General features: G+C 34.8%; 1 protein-coding gene across 2 annotated transcripts; it reads right to left on the reverse strand.

The window, feature by feature from the left end:
- Nucleotides 1-194: 194 nt before the first annotated feature.
- On the reverse strand, nucleotides 195-23,248 carry ccdc50b (coiled-coil domain containing 50b). 2 transcript variants are annotated; one of them, XM_067387116.1, is made up of 12 exons: nucleotides 22,975-23,248; nucleotides 22,008-22,103; nucleotides 14,983-15,045; nucleotides 14,759-14,882; nucleotides 13,868-13,958; nucleotides 5,780-5,882; nucleotides 5,594-5,679; nucleotides 4,571-4,630; nucleotides 4,240-4,356; nucleotides 3,265-3,374; nucleotides 3,070-3,164; nucleotides 195-2,986 (listed from the first exon to the last, which is right to left on the reverse strand). In XM_067387116.1, exons 2-12 carry the CDS (start codon nucleotides 22,054-22,056, stop codon nucleotides 2,841-2,843), a joined length of 1,044 nt encoding a protein of 347 aa, XP_067243217.1. In that variant the 5' UTR covers nucleotides 22,057-22,103; nucleotides 22,975-23,248; the 3' UTR covers nucleotides 195-2,840. The 2 variants fall into 2 exon arrangements, with proteins under 2 accessions (XP_067243217.1, XP_067243216.1); XM_067387115.1 differs by having other exon boundaries at nucleotides 195-2,989.
- Between the last annotated feature and the right edge of the window lie 942 nt (nucleotides 23,249-24,190).

Raw genomic sequence — 24,190 nt, forward strand, 5'->3', positions numbered from 1 at the left:
TTTTGTTTTATTTTAGAATTATGTTAATTTTACATTTTTATAATTTAATTTGTTTTGTTTTTTTATCAGCTCACGAAATTCTGATTGAAAACATTATTCTGTTGTGACTCAATAGATAATTTCAACAAGATGATGATAGAAGATTTGATGATAAATCAGCCTGTAACAAAACAAGTACAAAATTATGTGCTCAGATGACTTTTATTATGAAGACACACATGATGTTAACACATATTACGTAAAAAAAAAAGAAATCCTCAAAATATGAGACCTTTAAACTTTGTAGAAGTTCAGTCGCCCTCTAGCCTTTGAGATCAAAGAGGCGTTCAAGCGGCTGATGTCATCGCCACGGTGCACATGCACAAAAGGTTACAGTATGTGTGGGGGGAGCAGAGACCTCGGCACTGAAATACTGTAGGCTGTCAGGATGTGACTGCATTTGATATTTTAATTCAACGCCATCAGAATTCCCCTGCATAGCATTATTTGAAATCCACTGAATTTCCAAGTGCAAATCCCCTGAATCTTCACATTCTGGTAAAAGACTTCTCAGGGTCTTTTCTGACCTCTGACCTTTAGCATCATGTTGCGCAATACCATTAAACACTGCTCTTTTTTTAGAAGTGAAAATGAGGAACATAAATGTACAAAACAAATGTGGACTAAAACCCTTGAAAATGCTGTGAAATAAAGCAATTGTGCGGCACAACACAAATACAGCAGAAATAAGGCATTATATCCCTCATACAAACATAGGTCTATGGCGTATTCCAGTTGACCTGTTTTATTTAACAAAGATGTTATTAAAAGACTCCTATTAACCTGAAGATTAAAAAACTATATATTCAGATTTGTATTTAACCTCAAAAGTCTTGTGCATGATCACAGATTATGCTGCGTTCTATCCAAAATCACATGATATTTCCAACTTTTGACAATAAAGATGATCTATTGAGTGTTATCTTAACAGGTGTTTGATTGTCAACAAAGATGTCTCCTGGATATCTAATTATGAAACTTCACTAATAGGAAGCTGCAGTGATGACGTATTTTTGTAAGGCTCAGTTGACAAAACCCGATGTGATTTTTCCATTGTCTTTTGGGTTAGTACAGAAAATAAGGTCTTTGACCAACAAAAGTTTGTGATTCTTGATCCTTTAAACTTTTATGATTTTGAAGCCTAAATATAATTGGCAGAAGTGAAAAGCTAAACGTGGGCTATAAACAAAAATACACCATGACTTCAATGTTCATGCCATATTGTAATTACCATAATTACAAGATTTCAACTTGTAAAACTCTCTCAAAGTGCCGCATTCACACCATGTCGTAATTACTGTGGCAAAACTAACTATTCATTTGTGCCTAAATGAATCTGCAGTGGTCAGGTGGTACAAATAGGAGCTCTCAGAAAATTCTTGTAAAGTACAAAAAAGTTGTAATTATGATCTCTACGAGGACTTGAATGCTTTTTATAAGTTGAAATCTTGTAATTACGGTATTTATGGCGTGTATGCACCTTTTATTTAAAACATTTTCATCATCATTTAATGAAGGACTCAATGTGACTCATTGTATTTTAAAAGATTAAAAGTGAGTGTTTAAAATTAATTATTTATAATACATTTCCCTCAACAACAGGATGGAATCGCAGCTTTAGAGTCAAAGTTTGAAGACCAACTTCAAGTGTTGTTCCATTTACAAGTTGTACACTTTTAGAAGAAAAGGTTCTATATAGAACTTTAAAGGGTTCTGTCAGGCGCTTCAAGGGTTTCCATCATGGGATCGTTTTATGGATTTAGATTTAATACATTTTGTTTTAATTCCTTCTTTATTTAGATTAAATTTTATGAATTAAACAGCTGGTAAACTAGAAAAAATTGAAATAACACATTAAAGTGGCCCTGTAGTGAATAATTTTATCCCTTAAAACTCATCTTTGATCCCCAAAATGACATATTTAAAAGTTTTTTTCCTGTGAAAAAATGTGTTCATAGCTTGAATGTAATATTTAATATACACGGATCTATGAATATGTTAATTAGCCCCGCCTCCACTCACTCAGAGATCCACTCGGTCAACTTACTGAGGTAAACGCTGCACAATGGTATCGCTTTTTACAACGTCGGACACATAACGGTAATTAATATGATTAGCCTTTTGCTTGACTACGTTATCAAACAGCTAATAATGTGTTGCAAACCATGCTCCCGTTCTTCATCTCAGAGTCGGATAGCTGTCTTCTAAAAATCAGCATCTTTACAAACTTTTTTAAGAACTTAGAAAGGCTTATAGTTCATCATAGCATCGTACTATACATCATACACTCGCTATATTGCTAAATCACCCGATTTTTCATGTTAACAGAAAAATATACCGGGATAACCTTCACTTGAGACTTCCTTGCTTCAGATCGGTCATAGTTAATGATATGCTAAAGCCCGCCGGCACAGTGACGTGATTGGTTACAAGTTAGTTTGTAATGTCAGAAAAACCAGCGATTTCAAACCGCGTCTTTAGATCACTGCAGTTTTAAAGAGAAAATACTCAGCAATGGTGTTGACTTATGAATTTGTCCTAAATCATATTAAAAACACTATAGACATATAAACAACATTAAAAACTTGATTTTTCACCACAGGGGGTCTTTAAACATCTATATAGAACCCCAAAGAACCTTTTTTATCCTAAGAGTGCATGAATGGAACATCAGAGAATCACAGAATGAATCAGAGAATGTCTAACAACAGATTAGTCTGTGTCTATACAATTGATTATATAATACTTGTTTATTCACTCAAAAGACAGAACTGAGAGACTCTACTGAATTAGTCATTTGTTCACTGTTGTTTACAGTTCTCTTTCTTGTCTTTGGCTTTGTGACGTCCCGCTTTGTCGCTCTGCCGCTTAGTTGGTGGTATGAAGGTGGGTTCTGGTAAATAGTCATAAAAGATACTGTGCGGGTTACGAGGGGCCAAGCACAGACCTGCTGAGGAAACAGGAAATGGCTGCTGATGTGGCACAAATACAGTTATTGAACTTTCCTTTTATATAACAATGCATTGGTACCTGACGGGGGGCTGGTGGAAATTTGGCTCTCACGCTTTCTAGCCTTGAACGTTGGGTCCAGTTCCTCTGCAATGTTGTGTAAGTGTTGGTTTCGGCTGAAAAGAGATAAACAGGGCGCAAAGATATAGTAACGGTTGAAATGCGGTCTTGAGGAATGGCAGATTGTGTGTGATAATTAAAGCATGTGTGACTTACAGTGTAGTGCATGATGGGCTTGCTAGATGGTTTTCAATGCTGTAGTCTTCCTCTTCCACAGGCGAATGCAGTCCGTCTGAGTTCAGCCTCTCTCGCAACATCTGAAGAGCCTGAAATTCAAGACAACATGGTCCGGAAAATGTCCATTTACATCAAACGATCATGTGAAAGACACTGCAAATGAAAGGTCTATGCACACCATGAATTAAAGAGGACCTATTGTGCTTTTTTACATCTTTCTTTAGTGTCTAATGTTGCTGTTTGAGCATGAAAAAGGTCACTCCATAGGGAGTCATTCTCTATATCACTGTTTCTGAACTACCAGAAAGTCTTTAGGAAACAAAAACGTCAAAATTTTCTACATTTAAATAATTCCCGCCCATTGCATGACCAATCAGAGAAAAAAGTGCTTTTCGGAAGGAGGGGCTTCATAGAGACAGAAACTAAACAGAGCATTACTGACAGACTGGGAAGAGAGGAGCTGCAACAATGGAGAATATGAGGAAAACAAAGTGTTTTTTGAACATTCAAGCATGAAAATGTTTTAGTAAACAAAATTAAGACAAATTAGGTCCTCTTTAAATGTGAAAGTCAGCAAAATGCACACCAAATGCAAAATAAGCATTCTTGTGGTTTAATGTTAAGATTTCTTTCACCTTAAATACTCAAACTTATATACTGTAAAAAAAAGTTTTTTTTGAAGTTGAATAAAAATGATAGGAGTATGTTTTACAAGAAAATACTACTTCGGTTTTTTTGCTTCAAAATGTCATGTTTAATTCAGTGTGCTACATGCAGTTTCTTTGTAATTGTATACTGAAATTTTTCTGAGTGAAAAATGTTTTTACAACAAATATTTTGTTTGTTTTATGTATATGCATGCATAAAATCAATAAAATGTTTAGGTTGTGTTATCAAGTCCCTCATTTATTATTAGAGCTGTGTTTTCAATAAGCAGATGAGGTTCATTCAGACCTTCCTGGTTGAGGTGTTTCCTTCATCTCTTGGTTCAGCAGGTCTCGTCTGGATCTCTAGGTCTTGTGGCCTGTCTTTGACTCTCCTCTGGTGCCGCTGCATGTAGTGTGCGATCTCCTGATGAGCATTTTAGAGAGTTAGAGAGTTTTAGGGCAACATCACAGATGATATTTCTTTAAACATTTGAGAATCGAGAAGAAGTATGTGATTTGATGTACTTAAGTTATAATCTTCATTACAAGAAACTATGGAATTGTATATTATTTTTTTTTATCAATCTGTTTATCATCTGTACAGTGTAATCTTAGTTATCCTGAAGATATTTTTTTACCTCATCTTGGGCTACTTGAGCAGCAATGAAGTCCACCTCTGATCCAGAGCTGCGGGGAAACTGCAAAACAAAAGACATCATAAAAAATACTGTGTGTTGTTTTAGTAGTAAATGTATAATTTAGTTTTAGTAATTATTTATATACAATTACAATGTTTATTCATATTTAGAAGCTTTTATTTATATATTTTCAGTTTTCATTTTAAAGTTTATTTTAAGTTTTAGTAATTTTTTTTTTGAAATATATATTTAAAATATTTAGTGTTATTTATTTTAGTTTTAGCAATCTTAGTACTTCAACTTATTTAATTTGAGTTCATTTTTGCTTATGTAACAAAAAGACAAAAATTATTACTTTTATTTTTAGTATTATTTATATACTATAATATTATATTATTTATTAATATCTTAAAGTAGCTTTTATGTTTATATTTTCAGTTTTCATTTTAATTGTAGTTTACGTTTTAGTAATTTTGTTATATGATTTTATTATTTTTTATATTTCCATCTAGTTTTAATTTATTTTTAGTTTTAGTAATTTTAGTATTTGAACTTATTTTATTCAAGTGTTGCCAAAGCAACATTTCTAATTCTAATTTCTAAGTTTTTTCAAGGTCAAGTTTTTTTAAATTTAAGTAATCTAATATTTCAATTTTATTTTATTTCAATTACCAAATACATAAATAAACTGGTGAAAGTTAGTTAAGTACTGCATTGGCATTACATTTCAATTTATATTCAAATAAAATTTTAGAATTTAATTTAAAATAAAAATTTAAATTTCATTCAAATACTGTCAAATCCAAAGACTTAGTCCGAATCAAACCTGAAGTCGTCCATGCACTTTCTTTTTATTCTCTCTCAAAGCAGTAGACACAGGCACACATATACTTACAATCTCCAAAAACAAAGTAATACTGGTCCATGAAAACTAACCCCAGCCCGGTTCAAAAGCAGGCTCGGGTAGAGTAGCAGACCTCAAGTGTGCGTGTAAGCAAATAAAATATGTTCAACGTAACGTACATCTCTGCGAGGCAACATGTCCTCTTCCTCCTGAAGTCTACGGGCCAACTCGGCGTCCTGAAGCACCTGCTCCCAGATTCCCAACCCTGACGCAGGGAGAGCAGCTGTTAAAGACCAAAGCCTACCACAGTTGTGCAACATATTATGAATGTACTTACATTAACAACAACAACAAAAAACATTTACCTTCACATAGCGGAGAAACACAGCTGTTTTCATGGTGACCAGCATCAGCCCTCTGCCGTTTCATCTCCATTTCTTCTTCTTCCTGTAGCCGTTTAGCAATTTCCTGTTCAGAAAACAATTCACACCCAAATTCAATGATAAAAACGACTGATTCATGATGTGTTTCATTCATGATGTGCTGCTGTGAAGCAATAGTGTTGTTATTCAGCTCAATTCAGTTCAATGTTGATTCAATTCAGTTCAATAACAGTGTCAAAGTCATTATCCAGAGCAATTCAGTTCAAGTTTTGTTCTCATCTGATGGTGTCAGTGCGGTTAAACTGATAATATTAAACCCTAGCTGACCAAGCCAAAGACAAAATAACAAAACACATGCACCTAGTGGGCATATTTACAAGTAAAAAAGTAAATATTAGAAGTAAATATGAGATGGGATTTGGATTCATCAATTGGGTATGGATTAGATTGTAAAATATTTCTTTAGAATAACATACACAGATGCATAATTCACGACTTAAAGTTTAAGAATTTTGCTATGCACTTTTGTCTTTTTTTTACGGAAGAGGATTAGGGCCAAGCAATAATAAAAAAACAATCTCGAGATGGTTTTAAAGTTGTTAAATTTCGAGAAAAAAGTAGAAATAACATGTTGAGAATAAAGTCACTAAATTGCAAAAAAAATCTTGTTAAATTTCGAGAAAAATGTCGAGATAAAATGTTGAGAATAAACTCATTAAATTATGAAAAAAAGTCGTTAAATTACGACAACAAATTCGTTAAATTACGAATTTATTCTCATAATTTAACGACTTTTTTCTCGTAATTTAAGGATTTTTTCTCTCATAATTTAATGACTTTTTTCTCAACATTTAATCTCGACTTTTTTCTCGTAATTTAACGAGTTTTTTCTCATAATTTAACAAACTTGTTCTCTTAATTTAACGACTTATTTCTCTGAATTTAACGAGTTTATTCTCAACATTTTATCATGACTTTTTTCTTGAAATTTAACGAGTTTTTTCTCATAATCTAACGAGTTTATTCTCAACATTTTATTTAGACTTTTTTTCTCAAAATTTAACAACTTTAATCTCGAGATGGTTTTATTTTTTTATTATTGCTTGGCCCTAATCCATCTTCCGTATGTTTTAATATTTCTATTTAGTTTATTTTTTTAACATGCATTAAAGGGATAGTTCACCCAAAAATGAAAATTCTGTCATCATTTACTCACCCTCAAGTTGTTCTGACCCTGTATGAATTTCTTTCTTCTGCTGAACAAAGAAGAATGTATTTTGAAGAATGTTGGTAACCATACAGTTGATGAACCCCATTGACTTCCATTGACTTGAAAATAAAATAAATAATAATATGGAAGTCAATGGGGACCATCAACTGTCTGGTTACTGACATTTTGAAAAATATCTTCTTTTGTGTTCAGCAGAAGACAGAAATTCATACAGGTTTGGAACAACTTGAGGGTGATAAAATGATGACAGAATTTTCATTTTTGGGAGTACTATCCCTTTAAGAAAGTAAACAGCGTTCATTAACATTTCACACTGAATTTGGGCTACACTGCACAACTGACAGGCCAGAAGCGGCGTAACAGCGGCCAAACTGAATATATCTCTAATGCAAGAGGGTGGAGGAGAGGTGATATTCAGAATAAGACCTCAGACCACGCACACACACACACACACACATACACACACACATCTTGGTCTGAGTTAAAGATCACACAGCAGAGGTGTCAGAGTAGGCCGCGAAAGTTCCATCACGGAGTCACTTGAACAAAAGCACATCATCTTTCAGCGTGAAAAGCCAGTGACACCCCCACAGCAGTAGCAGACCAGACCAGCGGAAAGTACAGCTCACACACAGACACACACCTACACACACACTATACGTGTGACACCCACAGAGACGCTTCTCAGGACAGAGATCTGCTGAGTCCTTCAGTGGCCTCAGACCTCATTTGCACAATGACATCACGGAAGAAATCCACACAACGCATATGAGCACTGAAGCATTTAATGTTGTCAGCAGCTCAGAGAATAACCGTGTGACTGAGGATTTCACTTGATCCTGACCAGTTTCTGGCAAAATACCACATTAACCACAGGGATTGTAACTACAGTAATATTTCATATGGGTTTAAGCAGTTTTCTGAATTTGTTTAAAGTCAACATTAAATCTGAACTGGAGGAAAATTAACTAGTATTTTGGCAGAAACCATGCTTACCATGGTAGATTTTTACTGACACGTATAATGTGACATTGCTGTCCTGGTTTTGTGATCCTTTATGAACTAAATAGAGTAGGAGGCAATTTTATTTTATACACCAACAGCTTAAGCAATAGGAAATGGGCGGCCAAATTAAGGAAAGAAAGACAGGATGTGAGTTAACACATTAAAAATTACTTTTAAAATCCTCACCGTGTTCATTTTAATTTTAAATTTAAGATAATTTTTAGTTTGAAGTTCATTTTATGTGGTTTCCTTAATATTGAGGAAGAAAAAGAGACAAAAAAAAAGCATAAACTATAAAATATATACTTCAGTGGTCCACTAGAGGTCAGTATTGTAAAAAGGAGGTTTGTGCTTTACGGTCACACTATTAAAGGGCCAGTTCACCTAAAAAAAAATCATTTAATCACCCTCATTTGAGTCTTAGAAAACAAAACATGAACCATAAAGCAGACAATGAGGACAAATAATCACCATGACAAAAGATCACCTTAAAAGAAGTAAATATTATTAATTCACTATACTATATTTAATTAGTTTGTGTGCCAAACAGAGTGAAGTTTAAGGTAAATGATGAACGAATTTAAATTTTTGGTTGCACTTACTGTTAACATGTTCTCATTTGACTGTGTTTGCTGATCATCCATCAAGACAGTCCCTATTTTTGACCAACTGGATGTTCCCTAAAAGGGTTTTACCCACTATGAAGCATGTTGCATTTCTTGTAAACAAACAGAGAATTCCCCATGGGAAAGTCAATGTAATGCCTACACAAATAAACACACAACATCAGAGGATGCAGTTGTGTGGGCTCATGGGTATTCCAGTCTTCAAACTGAGGGTTTACAAAACGTGTGTCCTACAGACTGAACAGTTAAAGTATGTGTAGATAAGTTTTAGCAATCAACATGCCCTCAGCACCACGGTGAGGCATTTCTCATTGTGCGGCACCATGGTGAAAGAGTTTCATTCTGATGCCCAGCCTGACTGGCCCACCCTCGACGATACAGGCCTGAAGAACTCATGTGGGAATGTGTGTGTCTAACACACTTTTGTACAATCATACACACACACACGCACAAACACACACGCACACACACACAGTATAATAAGGGCCTCTCTTTGCCATTCAAACAAATGTAACACAAATATTAGATGAAATCGAACACAAAAATTATTGTTTTAATTTTTTTTATTGTGTGTATAATATATATATATATATATATATATATATATATATACACATATATACACACACACACACACTATTATATGGGTCAATGATGTGACAGGTCTTTTTTTTTTTTTTGTCCAAAGGCCTTAATAATAATAATAAACAGAGATATGACATCCAAAGTATGTAAGGTCATACAACTAGATCTCTTTTATTGAATCCAAAAGGTTTTAATTATATTTTGCACATATAAAGGCATTTTAAAGATTTTGAAATGTCAAAATGTCATTTGGTTTAACCGTCCAAAGTCCAATACAGCCATTTCATTTGTGATTAAAATATCTTAAAATGTAATAGATGTATATTTTTTATTCTGGCATGATTTTATAACATCATATATCAACATAGTGCAAAATGCTATTAAAATTATGTGTAGAAGTCGTTGCTTTGTTACGAGAAAGAATGTCCGGAAAAATGAATTTCACTGATGTCATTCGGAGTAACCGATATAAAGGGACCATTTTGGATCAAGTCATGCGGTCAATATCATGTGACAGGATGTGACATCATTCAGACCCCTGTAAAGGGTCACATGGTCATGAAGCAAAGTAACTAACTCTCTCTTAACTATTTGAAAAATTCATGTTTTCACTTGATCATACGCATGTCCCCAAACATCAGGTCATTCGGTACAACTGCTATAAAACATGGAAAATGTTGTAATATTTAAAAAAACTTGTACTAAATATAAAATATTTGACTGCCCTTTTGCCAGCTAGCTAGCTAGATATCAGCCTGAAAATATTGTCATTCGGTATAACCAAAATTTTGATAAAACTGTGTTAATTGACTATAAAAAAACAATAAAATCACATTGTTAACACTTAATAAAACTTCAAAATTAATTAAATCTCCATTATGTTTTTTACACTTATTCATCAATGATACATATTTATATATATTGTGCTAAAAAGCTAAATATAATGATCTAAATAAACTTGCCTTGCCAACAGTTTCTCTTTTGTGCTCTTGAGTGCGATGAGCTTTCTGACTTGAGAAGTTAGCATTGCTTTGAAATAGCTGAAATAGTGTTGACACGGGTCACACAGATAAAGATGTCATTCTAGGAAAATATCACCAGCAGTTATAAGAACAACGAGACACTGCCAAGATACAGATGGATACATTTAGCCACTACTGGAAATCTGATTTTACACCCCGAATAAGAAAAGGCTACAGCTTCACTGGACATTCACACTGCTGGACTTTGTTTACAGGCTGGCAGAAATACAGAAAGTCAATTACCAGTACAAATCTTTTCTAGCTCACTCAACTGCTCTGTTTGCAGTCTAATAATGTCACCGTTAGGCAGAAAGGACAGTCAACACCAGGTGTTCATGCAGAACGACTACAGCCCACACTAGGGAAAAAACACCCCGAGTTAACAAACAGAGCAGGTGCTGATGGACGTTCTCTTCGGTTGAGATACAGAGGCTGCAAACCAAAACAAAACACAAAAACATCACAAGACCTTGCTATTTTCTGTAAGCCTGTCCCAGTTCTTGGTGTCCTATCCCTGGAAATGACCCCGTTTTACAGCAAGTTCAAAATACCTCACAAATAAACTGCAAAAATACACAACCAAAGAAGACTACTGGATTTCCAGAGCAATAGTTAAAAAAAAATAATAAAAAAATCAACTAAACAATTACACTTGTGACAATCATATTTGCAGAAAGCACAAATTTTTATTAAAATGAGCCTAAAAGCACAAACATAAAACAAACATTTGAAAAGTTGTAATTACTGTATACAGTATATTCACAGTTTGTGAAAGTAAAAATATTAAATACAATTAAAAATATTATTTTTTTATTTATTTATTTTGTAATTTTATTTATGTTTTTTTTTTTAATTTAGTTTTTTTTTTTTTCAAATCTGGTCAACTTCATGTAAAAAATATTATTAATATTGCAACAAGTGAGATTAAAGGCAACAGTAGGAGGTTTGTGTTCCTAAAGTTTCTAAATCTGGAACTAGTGGACGAAAAAATCGTTAATTTTCACTTTTTCATTGCATTCAATTAAAAACAGCAAAGCCAAATACATTTCATGCATCACTATGTCTCTTAAAAATTATAATAATTATTAATTATAATAATAGTTCATAGAACCTGCAAATATTAAAAAACAAAACCATACAAAAATGGATTGTCTCCATTTTTTTTTAATACAAAAACAATAACAAGTGATATTCTGAACACTGAACTAGGAAATATCCCCAGTTTCCATTAGAGAAATCTGGTTACCTTCAGACAAAATCATTAATTTTCCATTTTTTCATTGCATTAAATACAAACTATTAAAGCCAACTACATTTCAGCCACTGTAGCTGTGCTTCAATCCACCTATTTGTTGCAAATTTTGGGATATTGCATAAAAAATGCTTTATGAAAACAGCAAGATGCGCATAAATTCAATTGAGGCAGATCATTTTTTTGATCCCATAAGAAGACGTGCATAAACTAGATCATAGATCCCTTGATGTGCAACAAAAACTGCCTCAACAGATGACTGGACTAACCAGTGGACCAATCACATTGCACAGCATCTCAAATGTTGTTTTAGCCATTCTGAAATGCAAAATTCAGAGCCCAAGTCTGTCATCAAAATGGTTGGGAATAATGACCTCCTGGAACTCTTTCATGAGATTGCGTTTCATCCGCATGCAAAGCACAAGTCATTTATGATGTGCGAAAAAAGAGCCACAGTGCAACAACAGATATTTTGTGCCAATTTCTCAGGAAGTGATGCTTTTGTTCTCTTGCACACATGGGATGGAAACAGTGCTTTATTCCCAAATGTTTTATGCCACATTCCAATTTTTGTGCATGAGTTAAATTTGCAACTTTGGATGGAAACAAAGCTAATGTCTCTTTAAATGAGTCCAAGTTCTAGTATAGACCATTACTTCCTCAAGACATTTTTCCAAAGGGCGGAACACAGGGCTCCAGACAGACGGCCTCAGAAAGCTTCTTGTAAATAGACTTTCCACAAATACAGAACCTCACTGTTCATCAAGCGGGACGTGGCCTCCCAGATGAGCGGTCCACCTCCTCAGTGACAAACCACTCATCACCCCGGAAACGCCGCAGACATCACCATGGGAACACTTTCAAAAACCACTCCTGACAACAATGATGACAAAGCTGCTCCTTTAGGCGACAGAAATGTCGCCCAACAGCTAAATAAAGGACACAAAAGAATACTTGAAGCCAGTGGATATCAGAGTGCAGGATCTGGGCCTCAGTCTTGTCAGTCTCTTGTATCTTTTATGTTCTTTATTGTTCTCTGCAAAAGCATCTCTACACAACCGCCGCCTCACACAGGTGTTTTAATCAGCTTAACATGAGTGGACAGATAATTAACAATAGAGCAATGAACAAACGTTTTGGAACTTGCCATTTGTATAGAAATGAATGGGAAAAATCACAAAGTTCAATATGGTGAATGTTTTGTGGTTCGATATGGTGCCAAATCATCTTTCTGATAGAGACGTTGCATGTTTTTTAATCCTAGAATGAGCATGGACCAGGTTTTTAGCATTATTTGAGCTAAATAAGCAACATTTTTTGATATCAAACATCTGATAATCATCAGCGTTGGGGAACGTTACTTTTAAAAGTAATGCATTACAATATTGTGTTACTCCCTAAAAAAGTAACTAATTGCATTAGTTACTTTTTATGAAAAGTAATGCGTTATGTTACTTTTGCATGTTTATGTCTGATTTTTTTTGTTTTTGTAACAAAAAAAGTTCTATTTTTGTCAAATGTGAAGGGCCCTTTCACATCAAAAGTGAAATGAATAAGCCTCAGGCTGAAGGAAATGCAAATTCAGGCCTGTACAGTAGAGGGCGCAGCTCAAATAATCAAACCTGCTGCCATTCTGGAATCCAGAAATATACGGTACAGGAAAAGAAGTAAATGACTAGATATATGCTCAAATTTAGTCTAGAACTAGTTTAGAATAAGCATCATGTTTACACACAGCGCACACATCTCCTCTGTACTCCCGAATTCTCTAAACATGGGAACAGGTGTCAGTCAATAAATGGGAAAACAAAGTAACTTGAGTTACTTATTTGAAAAAGTTGTTGTAAATTAAAAAATAATGCATAATAATGCAAAATTAATGCAAAATAATAACTAATAAAGTAATGCATACTTTACTAGTTACTTGAAAAAAGTAATCTGATTAAATAACCCACGTTACCTGTAATGCATTATCCCCGACACTGATAATCATTGAGTTATCGGAAGTTACCATGAGCATTGAAGCAGATGTAAAATCTTACCTTCATGCTGTGGAAATACAAACCAGAAGACAGAACACAACACGCGTAAAAAGGGGCGTGGCTACATAAGCTCTATATAGTAAGGCTACATAAATGCAATTCAATGTCACTATTAACAGTAAGAAACCACTTAGTTAGATTTATCAAGTGGAATACCAATAGCAACATCCAACCAAAACTCCCTAGCATCATGTCAGTGGGATGTGCATGGGCAAACACCACTCGCATTTACTTCACATAATGTAAGAATCTAGTTTTACAGTCTGGCTTTTTAGGTTTATCTTTGTCATGTGTTGATGAAACACACCTCATCCTCTTCCTCTCGCCTCCTGGCCTCCTCGGCACACCTCTGGAGCTCTTCCTGAATCATCTGTGCATATCTGCAGTCCTCTTCCTCCCTGCAAATGAGAGAGAATGTATTAATGATTCAGTATATGATTTGATATTTATAATATATGCTTTTTGCTTTCCTCTTTTGTGACGGTTGCAATATCATGTACACTAGCATTCAAAAGTGTGCAGTCAGTAAGTAATTAACACTTTTATTCAAATGATGTTTTAATTTGATCAAAAGTGACAGTAATAGCATTTATAATGATACAAAAGGCTTCTATTTCAAATAAATGTTGTTCTTTTGAACTTTCTATTCATCAAAGAATCCTGCACAACTGTTTTCATCATTGATAATAATAATAAATGTTCCTTGAACATCAAAGCAGCATATCAGAATGATTTCTGAAGGATCATGTGACACTGAAGACTGGAGTAATGACGCTGAAAATTCAGCTTTGATCACAGGAATAAATTATATTTTAAAAGTTATTCAAATAGAAAACTGTTATTTTAAATTTTCACAAATTTTACTGCATTTTTGATCAAATAAATGCATCCTTGGATGAGCATTAGAGACTTCTTTCAAAAATGACTCCAAACTTTTGAACAGTATTGTACATAAAAACCCTAAACAAGTCCATGCACCAAGTGGAAAAAGCAACTCTACTGAGTCAGGCTGATTTTACTCTGAATACAAGCATTTTTTCTTGTGTGTTGTTTTATACAAACTAATCAAGTTATCCAACAAGAATGAGTCAAGTCATCTGTTTTCCACAAAGTCATTTGCATATCCTAAATGTCTGTGGTTTTGTGGTGTTGCTGAGTGAGTAATTCGGGGCACGTGTCGAGGCCTGACGATGCTTACAGCTGCCGAATGTCTCGGTGGAGATCCGCTCGCTGTTCCTCTTCCTCCTGCAGCCTCCGGGCCAAACGAACATCATTCTGCACCGCCTGGTTCTTCTGGATGTTGGAGCTGTAAAACTGCTCAACTGAGATAAAAAAGTTGAATCAAATGGCTCATGGCCTATTTTAACCCAGTAAAATAAGGAAGGATGAGCAAGATTACAGGAAGTAGATGCTTATACTCACTTTCCTGCTCTTGAAGACTGTGAGCCAGAGCGCCGTCCTCTAACACAGAGAAACACTGGCACACTGCGCGGGGAAAAGACAAAAATATAGGCAAGAGTGTTAAACTAAATTAACCGGTCATTAAGGGTTCATTATAGTGATTTTACTCCAGTAATCTTTATAACACAGGACAACAGCAATGTAGCTGATACTAATGTTCAGTACATTTATTTGAATAATAAATTCTCTCATCAAGTAAAATGGTTCACTGATATGAAATGTAGTCTAAAATTCAAATAATTTTTTTTATTTTACACATTTGTCAATTTCATTATCATTGTCTATTGTATTTAACAGTTAAAAATGGCTTGTCAAATCATGTATTTTGAGCTAGAAATATCCAGTTTATAAACATTTTATTCTAATTTAGTCCATAATTTCAAGAGTTGTAGCATTTTAACAAGCAAACGTATTAATAAACTACCTGCAAATCTGCTTAAGCAGGCTCTGAATGTGCTGCAAACTGTGCAAAATGTGTTTAAGTCATTCTTTTCAGTGCTCAACTGAAATAATTCAAAATACCTTTATTTAAGAAAAGTCTGCATTATTTGCCTGGCAAAAATAAAATTACCACCAGCTGAAAGCAGGGCTTTTGTATACATTCATCACGGCTAGGGTTGTTATTGTTGACTAAAACTAATACAAATTGTTTTTGATAATTGAAATGAAGCAGAAATATCATAAAATATATATATATTAGATGAAGCTGCCTTTGACAACTCACTGAATTAAAATAGGTTTAAGCACTAAAATTACTAAAACTGAAAATAAAATTACAGCTAAATAGAAATAGAAACAAAAGCTAATAAAAATGAAAGAGAAAAAAAAAATCACAAAAATAAAATTGCTACACTTTAACTAAAATTTGCATATAAAAACAAAAGATAATTCAAAATATTAATAAACACCGTAATAGTATATAAATACTAGTAAAATATCTCTGATCATGGCAGTAGTAATTAATCAAACGATGATCAAATGTTGGAGAAGAGCATGCCATCCATAACGTGCTATAATTTAAAAAGGACCTTTATTGCCCCTTTTACAAGATGTAATATAAGTCTCTGGTGTCTCCAGAATGTGTCTGTGAAGTTTCAGCTCAAAATCCCCCACAGATCATTTATTATAGCTTGTCAAATTTGCCTCTATTTGGGTGTGAGCAAAAACACACCGTTTCTGTGTGTGTCCCTTTAAATGCAAATGAGCTGCTGCTCCCGCCCCCTTTCCAGAAGAGGGCGGAGCTTTAACAACTCTTCCTCTTCTCTAAAGCACCCCAACATGGCCTCACCCCCTTTGTTGTGTGTTCTCGGGGGCGGGTTTAAGTTAATTTAGGGTTAGTGAACCCAGGAAGAAGCTTGTTGTAGTCCTTAAAAAGTGATTTCTCTAAAAGAAAATTCCTCCCTTTGCATTGAACTTTGAGCGTCGTAACTTTGCAGATGTTGTTTATGCTCAAACAGCAACATTACACACTTACTAAAGTTAAAAAAGTGAAATCATAATCAAGGACCCCTTTAAAACACTTTCACCATTTTAATAAATCTGATTTGGATGTGAGGATTGCAGTGATGTTATAAAGCGTATCTTGGTAACTTATCACTCAAAACCGGCCTGCAAGATATTGTGCAAATTAGTCTTATTCCCATTATACCTGCTTGTCAGTTTGCAGCAATAAACAATGTTATCAGTTCATGCAATTCATTCTCTCGGACCGGTTTATGTTTCGGCCCATCTCTGTCTCTGCTCTACTAATAATGCCACACTGAGGCCCAAACAGGAAAACTACTGCCAAGCCAACTGGGTCAACAACTTTAACACAATGGCTCAGAGGAAAAGCACATAATGCCCAATAAGCTTAGAGGGGTGTGTCAATGTGATCGGCCAAAACAGCTCACTCGAATGCCATTTCTGACAGGAGTCCACTAAACGACTATTAAACAATAGAAACCTGAAGAAACACATCCAAGCAAACACACAACAGGCTCTGCTGAAGGTCAAATAAAACCCTGCACATTAAACAGACATAACATAACAACCCTCCGTCTCTCTCTGTCTCGTGTGGAAAAATCAGTGAGCTAATAAAAGCTCATGAACTATCGCACAAGCATGTTAAACATCAGAGTCATAAAATCTGACACTCCATTATTAAAGACAGGCCGTCTAATTACAGATCTGTCAATGCTGTAGCACTTTTAAAAGCTCACAAAGAAGCATATGACAATGTAACACAGCTATGCATTGCAACAAACAATCAGACACATGCAAGATAAACAACTCCGCTATTCTTAAAAAAGTCCTACTCTAAAGATGTGTTTTCTGAATTGGATTTACCGTTTTTAAAAATGCGCCTGCGTCCATTTGTCAAACGCTGTCTACTGTTGTGAAGCACATACACACACGCGTGTGAGCTCATCCTATATGTGGTGAAGATCAGTCCGTCACATTCTTATGTTAGTAAACAGCACTGGAGCTCAAGCAGATGGATTTAAAAAAAAAAAAAGTTAGGAAAAACCCCTCTTGGTTCTGCCGCACCTCCACCCTGATCCAGGATGGAAAAGCTGACATGGGCACTCTCAGGACAGAAGCTTGTTTCATAAAGGTTGGCATACTCATAGTTAAACTAAATGCCATGAAAAGGGTTTTTGTGCATAACAAGAGTCAATGTTGTGCAAGTTAAAATTAGAACCGGTTTTAAACCAGAAATAGTGACGTGCAATTCCTTAAAGAAGAAATGGAAACAGCTTTGATGCCTTTGAATGTAGACATGAACATGGATGATTGATTCAAACACGGTCTCTGATTAGATTTTATCACAGCTGTGAGGATGAGGGAAAAAGTAACAATAGTTATGAAAATAAAATTCAATGACTTTGACCTGAATCCTTAAAAAGCTGCAAGGATGTTTTTCCAAACAAGTTAAAGAATCATTAAAGTGGTCAAACACTTAATGATAAAAAGTTTGTGGTCCGTTATGTTTTTTATGCTTGCTAAAGCTGCATTTATTTTATAAAAAATATTGTAAAAACAGTAATATTGTGAAATATTATTAAAATTTAAATGAACTGTTTTTTATGTGAATATATTTTAAAATGTAATTTATTCCTGTGATGCAAAGCTGAATTTTCAGCATCATTACTCCAGTCTTCAGTGTCACATGATCCTTCAGAAATCATTCTGATTTGCTGATTTGATGCTCAAGAAACATTTCTGATTATTATTAATGTCGAAAACAGTTGTGCTGTTTAATATTTTTGTGGAAACCGTGATGTATATTTTTTCAGTATTCTTTGATGAACAGAAAGTTCAAAAGAACAGCATTTATTTGAAAATAAATCTTCTTTAACATTAAATGTCTTTACTGTCACTTTTGTTCAATTTAATGCATCCTTCTTGAATTAAAGTATTAGTATTTATTATGAATATAGGTAGAATGAATGAAAACCGGATGTGCATCCACCATGATGTTACTGTCACGTGACCAACCGCCGTCAGTTGTGTCACTTCACTGCCATTCATAAACCCTCTCCCATGGCCTCATGGGATAGTAGTAGGTCATCCGGGTACTTTTCACCTTCAAAGTATTCGGACATGTTACTCTTTTGGCATACTGTTTTTCGCATACTATATAGTAGGGAAATATTCGATTTCCGTTTCTGCTTTATATTTTTGCTTTAAAATCAAATATTTCTGACAGCCAAAGAAATTGGTGCCACATAGAGGTGAAAAGTGAAAAATTCGAATTTTGTTAGAATAAATGTTTATGAGGTGTAAGAATAAATAATGTCAGCCCTTAAAGAGACAGAAGACAACAAAGGGTAGTTAAAAGTTAACCACCTTTAAAATTAAAATTAGTTCACTTCAGAATTCAAATTTCCTGATAATTTACTCACCCCCATGTCATCCAAGATGTTCATGTGTTTCTTTCTTCAGTTGAAAAGAAATTAAGGTTTTTGAGCAAAACATTCCAGGATTTTTCTCCATATAGTGGACTTCAACAGGAACCAACAAGTTGAAAGTGCAGATGTCAGTTTCAGTGCAGCTTCAAAGAGCTCTACATGATCCCAGATGAGGAAGAACAGTCTTATCTAGCTAAAAAAAATACAAATTATTATACTTTTTTTAACCACAAATGCTCATCTTGCACTGTTCTGCGATGCGCCATGCAAGACATAATCACGTTGGAAAGGTCACTTGAAATAGGGCAAAAAAAAATCCATCTCATTTTCTCCTCCAACTTCAAAATCATCCAAAGTTTTACCTTTTTTTGTAAAGGTTGTTCGATTTAGTCTTTACACTTTCACTTTGGAAACATTTACTTCCGCCTATGTTACATGTGACTTTTCCAACATGATTACGTAATGCATGGCGCATCGCAGAGCATTTGTGGTTAAAAAGTATATACATTTTTACATTTTTTTTTAGAATATGAGCGATGGTTTCTCTAGATGAGACTCTTATTCCTCATTTGGGATCATGTAGAGCTCTTTGAAGCTGCACTGAAACTGACATTTGGTTGGTCTCTGTTGAAGTCCACTATATGGAGAAAAATCCTGGAATGTTTTCATCAAAAACATTCTTTCTTCAGTTGAAAAGAAATTAAAGAAATGAACATCTTGGATGACATGGAGGTGAGTAAATTATCAGGAAATTTTAATTCTGAAGTGAACTAATCCTTTAAGGGTGCATTTGTTAGGATAAGACAGTGGTCTGCCCCATTCGTTTGACCCCCTCAGCTGAGCGGAGGCCCCCGGGACAAACAGATGGTGTTATTCAGAGTCCACAGAAACAAAGAAAAGAGAGAAAAGACAGTAATCGGGACCCCTGGATGAAACTATCAAGAATTTATCCCTCGTTTTTTCCTGCATGCTGCTCTCCTCTCCCAATAACTCACTTTCTCCTGCAGTTCTTTGTCTATATTTGGCACGAGGAGCCGAAGCAGAAGCAGAAGCTATAAATATCCAACAGCAAAGTTAAGGGAGGTTCACACATGAACTCAGAGAAACAGGCCAGAAGCTCAGGAGCAAATATAAGGCCTTAAAATGCATTATGGGTAGGCATCTCACTGGGTTGGTGTTTATATAGTGTCCCGTTTCATGCACAGACAGTCTGTCTGCTTTCTAGGCCGTGTATAAGTTTATATGAGCAACCAAACAGCGCTTCCCTGTTCCTCCTGCGTTCTTCTTGTTTATAGACGTCTGATGTAAACTGATCTAAATACTCCTGCACTTGAACTCTTCACACCTCTTTCCTTCCTCCAGCTTTAGGCCAAAACGGGAGAAGATTGGAATCTCGACCCAAATCCTGTTGAAGAAACAGGAACACTGGGAAGCTCTTGAGCTCATCCAGGGCAGATAAGAGTGTGCGGACGCTCTCCAGCTCTTATCAACACCACACAACTCTGGCTCACTCGATCTGTCCTGATCTCACATCACATTCCTGAACGCTGATCTCATCTCCTACAACACACAACAGCAGCTCTGCCAAACCACATCTGAGACAACAGCAAACCTGCACAGGAATACTAACCAGCTGCTGATTAAGCATTCAAAAAGTTTTTCCCTTCATTTTCTTCTTTGAATACTGTCACTAAACTGAAAGATTATGGATAATTAGATGTACGTTTGCTGTGAATAAAAGGTTTTTGCAAGAGCATTTTCTTCCTGCATGCAGTAGCTGAGATGAACAGTTTGCAGATTAATCATTTTAGATTTACATGATGCATTTACTCAAAGTGACTGTTATTTTAAATTATTTATATACTTTATTATAGTATTTATCATTTTTTTATGCTTTTTTAAATTTTAGTATTTTTATGTACTTTTGTCATTTTTATTATTTGTTGTTTTTAAAATATTTCTATTAAGCTTAATTAATTATTATTATTATTTTTAATATTTTGTTAGTAATTTTAGTATTTCAACCTAAATGTTTTTATTTCAGTTAGTTGCCATGGTCAAGTTTTTTCATATGTTTTTCATCTAATATTTATGTATGCTTTATTTCAATTAACAATAATGATTTTTAATCATTTTAGGGTCCGTTTACACAAAACCCTATTCAATTAAAAACTTTTTGTACGTTTTGGCCATTGATTTACACGATAAAGGCGTTTTCGGGGCTTGAAAACGAGTTTTAAAGTGCACGTTTTTTTTAAAACGTACCATAATCATCCCTATGTAAACAACAAAAACATGAATTTCTTAAAATGGTGAAATAATGCGTGTTACATGTTCAGTCTAAAAGTGAAATCGCCATCTACTGGCCTGGCAGCAGAATACAGTGTTTCATTTTTAATCATTTCCACGGATCCTTGTGAACGTGGATTGTTTTGACAACGTTGTCGTCTGTATGCTGTATATCATTTTCACAAAACCTTTTAATGGGCCATGGAATATTTTGTTGTTTGAATATCTGAACTATATACAGAGATTCCAGCTTCATGCATTCATTCTTTTTTTTAACACTTGAATGTGGGTCCTTCAACACCCCCAAGACTTGCATAGTCTGATTCCTGGGTCGACATTTAATTTGGTAGCGTTAGGTAGTTTTGATTTATATGCTGCTGTTTAATGTTTCATGGTCGCATTAGTAAAATGCTTCTATCATTTGCTTCTGCTTCTTTTTAGATTGTTTTTGGATCCGGAGACTCTGTACTCTTTCAGAAGATGCGTAATGGCGCCCTCTAGTGAAAACATGGATTGCCAGTGTTGTTTGCCAAATTTCGACCCCCTGCAAAAAAATTACTAACCCCCTGCTTGAAGTTGCTATCTGATTACCTAATCTTAACCCCACCCCTACTCCAAAACCTACCAATACTAGGGGGGTAATAAAAATTCGGCACAACGCCAGAAAATTAAGTCAATGGTGGGGAAAGAGTTAACAACATTGCAACATGGAACAAATTTTTCTCTAATAAAATTACACTTTTAACATGCATACCTGAGGAGAGAGCAAAAGAACTAAGGATGCAAAACAGAAAAAACCCATACCGTCATAAACACCGGGCAGGTGAGATTTGTCGATGTCAATTTCCGCCATAACTGATTCCACACTGAGCTCACAGTCTCATGATGTTGTGAAGAAACCTGTGGCATCAAACAAACATAACTGACATTTATAGTTTTACAGGTTGCTAGTATCACTACTACAATTTCTTAATACTGTAAAACACTGGAAGCGATCAGTACGACTTCTATAACATGCCAACAGCTGTAATCTAATCTCCATAAATCCTGGAACAATAACACACATTGTGTCAAGGATAAATACGTTGGCAAAGTTCTTATTTCCTCTGGAGTTTGTTTCCCGTTTGTGAGACATTAATCTTACTTTGATAAGCTTAGGAAATTATGTTTGTGTATCAATAACAAAGAAATCACAAATATAGCTAATCTAATCAACTCACCAGAATTATCATCAAATATAAAATTAAAATGCATTTAGGGTTGAAATGCATGAAGGTTTAGCATTCAGGTTAGAATGACCTTGAAAGGAATATCTTAATGCAAACTGCTGCCAACACTTAAATTAATGCAAAACAAAACAATACAAAAGCAACATGCAATATTACTGTAATGTTTATACAATGTGAAATTACAGTAGTAAGCAGTAATCTTGAAGTGCATGAATTAAGGGAAGCTGATGTATTTTATCCAAACACATTAAGTAAGTTTTACACCTCAAAACAAAATGATCTGAACAACAAAATAATGTCCTTGAGTATTCTCACATGGAAAACTAGGTCAAACTTTCATTGTTAGTGTTGCAGTTTCTACATTCACTAAGAGTAATGAACCACACACAGTCAACTTAATATAAACATTTATTACATGTTGAATTTCTTCTTTTGTTATTTTGTTGAGTTGCACTTAAATAGACTTTATGCATGCATTGTAAACAACATAAACACTATAATATAAATGTGCTCCAGAAAACATGATTAAAAAACAAACTTACCCTCTTCTGTCACTCTAGACACGCGGAGCAGCTCCGTGAAAGTCTCGTCTCATATACATACACACACACACACACACACACACACACACACGCGCGCTTGAATCAGACGTGACACACAATATTACACAAACACTCGTATGACTGCAGTCTATCACAGGAGCACCTTCTCTCCAGAATGAGCCCTGTGTCTTCTGTTCTTCATGTTTAGGCAGTTTTCCTGACACACAATGACAGTTGGAGTTCGGCTACTACTTTTGTTCTCAGTCAAAACAAAGAGAAGCATGTGGAGTTTCACACGAGCCTTTCGCGCCGCCTGCTGGTCATTTTGAGGAATTGTTTCACTTTGGTTTACAAACATGAAACGGTGTCATTATTTTGGGGCATGTCTGCATACATATTATGCAAGTTTCGGGCCACTAAGGTTTTGTTTTAAAGAAATTAATACTTTTATTCAAAAAGGATGAATTCAATTGATCAAAAGTAAAAGTAAAGACTTTTACATTGTTACAAAACACAATATAATGTACACAAAATTCTATTTCAAATTAATGATGCTGTAACTATATAATCATTAAACAATTCTAATTTCACAAAAATATGAAGCAGCACAACTGTTTTTAAAAGTGGTTACTATTTATTAAAAATATTAAGAACATGCAATTTCATTAAAACTTTATTTTTTCAGCAAATTCATAAAGTGACTAGAAGACAGTCATAAGGCTTCACAGTAACTGGTGAATGAATATTTTATGCCATATTTTGTACATTAAAGTAAGGCATTTATTTCAAATAAGATAGTGCAAGCAAAGTATGCAAAACAACACTTTTACTGAAGGAAGTTTGTTAGAAGAAAGAACAAAAAGAATGGATAGAACTGATTATCCAGAGAGACAGATAGATAGATAGATAGATAGATAGATAGATAGATAGATAGATAGATAGATAGATAGATAGATAGATAGATAGATAGATAGATAGATAGATAGATAGATAGATAGATAGATAGATAGATAGTGGACGGACGGACGGACGGACGGACGGACAGACAGACAGACAGACAGACAGACAGACAGACAGATAGTAGACGGACAAATGACAGACAGACAGACAGACAGACAGACAGACAGACAGACAGACAGATAGATAGATAGATAGATAGATGGTAGACGGACAAATGACAGACAGACAGACAGACAGACAGACAGACAGATAGATA

The sequence above is a fragment of the Chanodichthys erythropterus genome, chromosome 6 (assembly GCF_024489055.1).
Source record: "Chanodichthys erythropterus isolate Z2021 chromosome 6, ASM2448905v1, whole genome shotgun sequence".
Classification (NCBI taxonomy): Eukaryota; Metazoa; Chordata; class Actinopteri; order Cypriniformes; family Xenocyprididae; genus Chanodichthys; species Chanodichthys erythropterus.

Coding starts and splice junctions, on each gene's coding strand:
- ccdc50b (XM_067387115.1), bottom strand. CDS start 22,056: ATGGCGGAAATTGACATCGACAAATCTCACCTGCCCGGTGTTTATGAC. Junction 15,046..22,007: donor CCTGCCCGGTGTTTATGACG/GTATGGGTTTTT, acceptor TTCCCCGCGCAG/TGTGCCAGTGTTTCTCTGTG. Junction 3,375..4,239: donor GAAACACCTCAACCAGGAAG/GTCTGAATGAAC, acceptor CTTGAATTTCAG/GCTCTTCAGATGTTGCGAGA.